Consider the following 7955-nt stretch of genomic DNA (forward strand, 5'->3'; position numbering starts at 1 on the left):
CTGAAAACAAAGCTTTTTTTCTAACTGATGGTGACAACTTGCATTTGTGAAGTGCCCAGAGGACATATCTATCACATTTGTTTTCATTTTCAAAGTGTACTGTCATTTTTTTTTTTACTTTTTTTTATTTTTATGTTATGTTAATCACCATACATTACATCATTAGTTTTTGATGTAGTGTTCCATGATTCATTGTTTGCATATAACACCCAGTGCTCATGCAGAACGTGCCCTCTTTAATAAAAGTGTACTGTCATTTTTAAACTAATGTCTCCTTCGATCCCTCATTTGTTTTGTGCAGATTGCAGATTTATCAAAAGATAGCCACAATTTACAGACATTTAAGGAAGTAGTCTCCCCAAAGTTAGTGATATTAAATAGGGATAAATTTCAAGTAAGACACCGACACTAAGACAAAATTCACTGAAATTAAATTGATTAATAACTCTATATTCACAAAATAAGAGCGAGCTCCAGGGAGGGCTAACAATTATAAATGAGACATACAGTACGGTTATTAATAGTGCATTAATATTGCATTGTCTGAGGAAGAAATATAAGAGCTAAAAGTAATCCCTTTACTGAAGCAAAGATTCAAATATCACTTCTCAGTCGACTTTTTTCGTTTAAATTGCATGCACCTAAGTACTAGTTTACTATTTGCCTATTCTGTTTAAACTTTGAAACAATTTTCTACAGCACTTATCACTTTTTAATATACTATGTAATTTGCTTATTAGTTATTATTTTTATTATTATCTTTCTGCATTTCACATGAATGTAAGTTCCTCCAAGGACAGGGATGTGCTGTATCCCTAGTTCGTAGAACACTGCCGGGTTCATAATGATACATTTTCAACAAGTTTGTCAAATGAATCCTGGATTTAGTTTGGAAACAATTTTATTTTAGTATCTGTTGTACATTTGTTGTGCACATGCTAGGAGAAATGTAGCCGAAGAGGGAAACAATAAAAATAAAATTATAGGATATGAGAAGTTGTCCAGCCCAGGGACTTCAAACTAGGATGTGTGAAGACTTCCGAAGGCAGACATGAGATTGTTTTAAAGAAATCCATTTCCACCACCAGTTTCTCAGGGTGCAGTTATGTTGGACTGAAAACTAGCCCATGGTCAGGTCCTGCTGGTACTTCCTTATTTATAATCATTTTTCTCTTATTTTTACAAATGAAAGACATCTCTCACCCATCCTAAAACAATATGAAGCATATCTCTGAGTTGTAACTATCTCTGAGGTTCTGGACAAAGAGACAATAGTGAAAGATTCTCATAACTGGGTAACAAGAGATTTGGCAAATCAGATGGTTTGCAACTGAACAAAATTAGATGAGCCTAGTTGAGCGTCTAGCTGACATCATTAGAATTAACTCAGATAATAGATCAGTGTCTGTGATTTGGGCGTTGTAACTTGGAAGGAGTTTATATAACTTAGTGAAAATTCTGCAACAAAACTTCTTTCACTCTCATCTCAAAGTTTCTCAGAAATTTGGTCTAAAAACAAGAAATGTGAATAGAACTAATGTGGAGTCCTGTCTCATTCTAGCAACAATTTATTCATCCAGTGACCTGATGTTTTAACATCTAATAGCATTAAGAAATATATTTCAAGTAAAATTTTGTGCTTGGGTATCATTTACACAAATTTGTAATATTGTTAGACTCAATCTGATACTACTAATAATTAGCTTACTCCTAAAGAATTTTCTTCGCGCATACGTCCTGTCACAAGACATTTTAAAAAATTCAATAGACACACACACACACATACACACATATATACGCACATACACACACATATATGTATAATCTTAATCAAAGGAAGTTTGGCAGTGATCAAGAAAAGACTTCCAAGCATTCCCAAATCCTAGGTGACAAGACACTGAAATGGAATGTAGCATGCTAATTAATTAAGAAGTGTTCTCTTGGGATCAATAGTTGTGTCAGGGGAGGGAAGGGAAGCTGGATTGAGCAGAGGGAGCAGTGACCCTCAATGGCAGCTCAGGGACAGGCTTGGCTGACCTGAAGGGCATTTCTGGAGTCAGCAGAGCTCTTCAGAACTGTCCTGGGTTGAACTAAAATGTCCAAGGCTTTATACTCCCCACTGATCAGTCATGCACTGTGTGACATCCCAGGAAGGGGCATGACTTTGAGCAGAGTGGTTGTCTGTAGCTGAGGCAATTCCTAAAGAGGCTTGAGAACTGAAGGCTGTCTGCAGAGAACCTTCCTTGCAGCTGGAACAAGAATGTCTTCAGCGAAGGGAAATCTGGACAGCACATCCCAGTGTCCAGCACAAATATATTTTACTTTAGAGTAAAATTCTTTGGTGAAGGGGGGACAAGATAGAAGTTCGAGGAGAAAATGGGTGATAAAATTCTGACTGAAGAGTGTCTTCCTATATTTTTTAAATGAATGATGTGGAATAGTAAATCAGTATAGTGTGTATATTCCTTTGGATGCATATAAAAAGTGATGTAAAATTGCTTCTCAAAATATTAATAGTTATAATATGCTGGAAATTGCATTTTTTGTAGTTACTTAAAGTTATGATAAGCAATTTTAGATGTCAAGTAAATATATGAGGGGCTGATGTTGAGGGAGTTTCAAAATTAATTTAGGGAGTAGGTAGAAAAAAATAAAGAATCCTGGTCTCATCTAACAGGTCATTTTGCAAATGAGAATCCTGAGACTCAGAGATGTTATTAAGATTTGCACACGGTCATACTAGTAATATGAAACCAGACCCGTAAAGCAGCTATAGTACCTGACCTTTCTTCCTTACCTGGTGGTAGTGGAGACCCATTAGGCTACTAGTGTGAAGGAACTTCTAAGAATGAAGCTGTCTTCAAGGGTTTCTTAACCTAGGGTGCCTGGACCCCTTCAAACTGCATGCGGCAATATATATATATTCATGTACATTTTGGGGGGATCGCTTCTATAGCATTATAGCCACTCTAGAGGAGACATATATAAACAAAGCTTACTGTTAAATTCATACATCTCTAACTCAGCCAATTGTCCTAATTCAAGTTCATTTCTCCCTTGAATCTCTTATAGGAGGCTTGTGCTTTTCTGACTCTCTTGCATGCTCTTGCCTCTTCCCTCATTCAAAGATGTGAAACCGTCCTAATGCAGAGAAACCTCCTTGTATTAAATCGTGCTTGTCCTAAACCATTCCTGGTCTCAACAGGGTGATCTTGTGTATGTTAACTATGCGCAGACTGAAGACTTCCTTAAACTAGAGAGGGACATGAAAATCAATTGCTCTGGGAAGATTGTGATTGCCAGATACGGGAAAATTTTCAGAGGAAATAAGGTAAAAATCATTTCTTTTTTCCTTTCCCCCAATATAAAAAAATATCTTACATGTGTAGAAACATATCCCTAAAACTTTCTGAGGACCATGATCCTTTCATATTCTGTAACATGGCCACCTTATGGGGAGGACACATTTACTAGCTTATAGACAGGGGTTTTAAATTGGGTCATTGGAGTTTGAACCAGTGTAGAAGTTCAAGGAGAGCAAAGCATATTTTTTCATACCTGTAAATTATGCCTGTGGTCTACATAGAAGCATTCATTGGATTTGTTGTTGCCATCAGTATCTTCGTTTTTTAATATTATCTTTGAAAATACTAAATTCAATTTTAATGTGAATTGTTAATATAGGTAATCAGAGAAACCAAATTCTACATAGCAGTTTTAAAAAAATACTATCACTTGATCTGTTCATTTTTTTCCTCTTTTGTGAGAAATTAAATTTCAAAAATATTCCCTCCCAGTCATAAAAGATCTGGCCTATGGAGTCTGCTTTCTTCTTGTGCTCCTAGACCAGTGGAAGAAACAGTAAGTACTTGCTATCACTATTGTGGACATTTCCTAAAGCTACAGCTCTGAGGGATGATCCATCCCTAGAAACCCATTTTTATTTTATTATTTTTTTCTTAGAAGCCCATTTTTAGATCCTGAAGTAGGAAAAAGCAAAAGCCAGTTCTCTGTGAGATGTCCTTTGTTGTAGGTCTAATGATAAAGGATTGAAAATAAAGTTTGGCTATTCATTTAAGTGTAATTTCAAAAAAAAATTGATATTATCAAATCTGGAACAACCAACCTGAAGTAAGAGAGACATTGTTTTTTCCAGGTTAAAAACGCCCAGGTGGCAGGGGCCAAAGGAGTCATTCTGTACTCAGATCCTGCTGATTACTTTGCTCCTGGGGTGGAGTCCTATCCAGATGGTTGGAATCTTCCTGGACACGGTGTCCAGCGTGGAAATATCTTAAATCTTAATGGTGCAGGAGACCCTCTCACACCTGGTTACCCAGCAAATGGTGAGTGATAGGACCTTAATCATCATGGGAAACTAAAAAAAAACCTTTTTAAGTGATTTTATTAAAGGATTTTGAGATCAAGTATGTCTTTTCAAAATTCTCTTTGCATCTAAGAAGTAAGTTAAAGAGTTTCAAACTCTGGAAATTATTGGTTTATGTCCCTTATTTCTTATTTGGAACCCTTGGGCCTGATGGGTTTTAGAACTCTGATATTTTCAGATATTTAAAAGTAATATGGGGCATATTCTATATATTCCCTAACACTCAGGAGGCTGGGCTAGGATACAGGAAGCAGGCATATAAATATTTTTGCAACAAAATGTATGAATAATCATACTAAGCGGAGGAAAATAATAAATGATAAATAATATGAATAACCACATGTCTGCTCAAACTAGATTTTGCTGTCAAATGAGTTTGCATCAAATCAGGTTTTGATGCTAAGCAAATTCCCTCCAAATGTATGGTTTTTAAGTTTTTGGATTTCCTAGTTATGGATAAGGGATAGCAGAAAAGAAGTTCTATAAACCTCCGAAATGGCACATTTAAAATATAGAGTCCTGGGGCACCTGGGTGGCTCAGTTAAGCCTCCAACTCTTGATTTTGGCTTAGGTCATGATTTTGTGGTTGTGAGATCGAGTCCCACATCTGGCTCCACGCTCAGTGTGGAGTCTATTTGAGGATTCTCTGTCTCCCTCTCTTTTAGCCCCTCTCCCTGCGCACACTCTCTCTCTCAATAAATAAAATCTTTTTAAAAAACACAAAAAATAAAGTATAGAGTCCAGAAAATGCTTATTGCATCTTTGCTGTATAAACACCATAGTGATAACTTTCTAGGACTGTTTCCTGAATGACAGCTGTTACACGTATTAACAGACCTATTAGCCTTGTAGTATTACTGCCTCTGCTTGACAGGAGGAAAGGGAGACAAGCGGGTGTCTGCCCAGATCACCACCCCGCTAAGTGAGGGTTTCCAGCCGCCTGGCTCCAGATGCACATGCTTGTGTAAGGCTGAAATGCTTCCCTGTAAAAGTGTAGATCATTAACAAAGGAAGCCACTTTATTTTGAATGTCCTCAGCTATTTGATAAGGTTTACAAAAATCTGTGATCATTAAGTTTGTGTGGCTTATTTTTTTTTAAAGATTTTATTTATTTATTTGAAAGAGAGAGAGGGCATGAGCAGGGGCAGAGGGAGAAGCAAGCTCCCCACTGAGCAGAGAACTCAAAGTGGGGCTGGATCCCAGGACCCTGGGATTATGACCGGAGCTGAAAGCAGATACTTAACCCACTGAGCCACCCAGGTGCCCCTGAATTTGTGTGGTTATAAGGTGTATATCTTGGATATAATAGCTCGCCAAATCAGGGAAATACAAATCAAAACCACGATGAGATACCACCTCACACCAGTCAGAATGGCTAAAATTAAAAAGTCAGGGAACGACAGATGTTGGTGAGGATGTGGAGAAAGGGGAACCCTCCTACACTGTTGGTAGGAATTCAAGCTGGTGCAGCCACTCTGGAAAACAGTATGGAGGTTCCTCAAAAAGTTGAAAATAGAGCTACCCTATGACCCAGCAATTACACTACTGGGTATTTACCCCAAAGATACAAATGTAGAGATCGAAAGGGGCACCTGCACCTCAATGTTTATCGCAGCAATGTCCACAATAGCCAAACTGTGGAAAAAGCCCAGATGTCCATCGACAGATGAATGGATAAAGAAGAAATGGTACACACACACACACACACACACACACACACACACACACACACACAGGAATATTATTCAGCCATCAAAAAGAATGAAATCTTGCCATTTGCAATGATGTGGATGAAACTAGAGGGTGTTATGCTAAGTGAAATAAGTCAATCAGAGAAAGACAATTATCATATGATCTTACTGATATGCGGAATTTAAGAAACATAGCAGAGGATCATAGGGGAAGAGAGGAAAAAATGAAACAAGATGAAACCAGAGAGGGAGACAAACCATAAGAGACTCTTAATCTTAGGAAACAAACTGAGGGTAGCTGGAGGGAAGGGGGGTGGGGGAATGAGGTAACTGGGTGATGGACAGTGGGGGAGGTATGTATTGTGGTGAGTGCTGGGTTAACACAATGTAAGACTAATGAATCACACACCTATACCCCTAAATAACTATACCCCTGAAACAAATAATACATTATATGTTAATAATTGAATAAAATAAAATCTGTTATGCCACACAGTAAAAATTAAAAAAAATTTAAAAAATAGGTCGCCAAAGTATCTGTGGCATTTTCATATTTATTCTTCATCTGGTTGTTCTGTCAAATTGTAAACTCCTTTAAAACTTATGTATTTTGGCTTTGTAAATCTTGGAACTGTCATGATTTTTTTTTAAACAACACATATTCTTCTATAATAAAATCAGATAAATATACCTGAACTTCACTTACTTCTTTTTATTCCCAAGTTAAAAAATTATATATAATTTCTCTTAATCTCTGTTTTACAAAACTATGATTATGAACATAAAATGAACTTAACTGGAATATTTCTGTTGATTATCCTCAAATTTAAATGATAGTATTTGGAGGAGGAAAATGGTATCCCTGGTATCCCTATGGGACTTACATTTATTGAATTCCCTTTTGTGCCCTATTCTTTTTTTTTTCTTTTCTTTTCCTTTTAGTTTTACTTTTTATTATGGAATAGTTCTAACATACAGAAAAATAGAGGTAATTATCAACATATTTTATCAATTTTGTTTCATCTCTTTATACTCCCTTTTTTATTGTTACTTAGGAAAAATTTTAAATAAAGCCCACATCGCATATCATTATGTCATTTTACCCATAAAAAGGATACACTTTTGCAATCACCTGAAGTTCTTATAAGTAATTTAAAATTTGAAGGAAAAGTGGAAAAATAACTCATATTTTTTAAATCTGAAGAAATGACAATATGTTTTTATTTTGAAGTAGAGTTTACATATAATAAAATACACAGACCTTAAGAATTCAGTTCAATACATTTTTTTTTAAATTTTTAATTGCATATATCTGTGTCACTCAAAATAAGATTCAGAACATTTTCATGACTCCAGAAAGTTCTCTTGTGCTCCTTTTTTTGAACAACCACCTGCTGGTATCTCTCACCATTGATTACTTTGCCTGGTTTTGAACTTCATATACATGGAATCAATGTATACTCTCTCTTTTTTTTTTTTAAATTATTATGTTATGGTAATCACCATACATTACATCATTAGTTTTTGATGTAGTGTTCCATGATTCATTATTTGCATATAACACCCAGTGCTCCATGCAGAACGTGCCCTCTTTAATACCCATCACCAGGCTAATGCATTCTCCCACCCACCTCCCGACTACAACCCTCAGTTTGTTTCTCAGAGTCCATCATCTCTCATCGTTCATCTCCCCCTCCGATTTCCCCCCTTTCATTCTTCCCGTCCTGCTATCTTCTTCTTTTTAATTTTTTTTAACATATAATGTATTATTTGTTTCATAGGTACATATCTGTGATTCAAGTCTTGCACAGTTCACAGCACTCACCATAGCACATACCGTCCCCAATGTCTATCACCCAGCCACCCCATCCCTCCCACC

General features: G+C 36.4%; 1 protein-coding gene across 2 annotated transcripts in view; it reads left to right on the top strand.

Annotated features, from left to right (window-relative positions):
- The window catches only part of LOC102741119 (glutamate carboxypeptidase 2), a 57919-nt gene that overhangs the window by 19278 nt on the left and 30686 nt on the right, over positions 1-7955 (top strand). For both annotated transcript variants that reach the window (XM_081799006.1, XM_081799007.1), the window contains exons 5-6: positions 3206-3331; positions 4157-4343. In XM_081799006.1, coding sequence (XP_081655132.1) covers positions 3206-3331; positions 4157-4343 — 313 coding nt within the window. The remainder of the gene's footprint in view (positions 1-3205; positions 3332-4156; positions 4344-7955) is intronic.

The sequence above is a fragment of the Leptonychotes weddellii genome, chromosome 11 (assembly GCF_054177405.1).
Source record: "Leptonychotes weddellii isolate Sample4059 chromosome 11, ASM5417740v2, whole genome shotgun sequence".
NCBI lineage: Eukaryota > Metazoa > Chordata > Mammalia > Carnivora > Phocidae > Leptonychotes > Leptonychotes weddellii.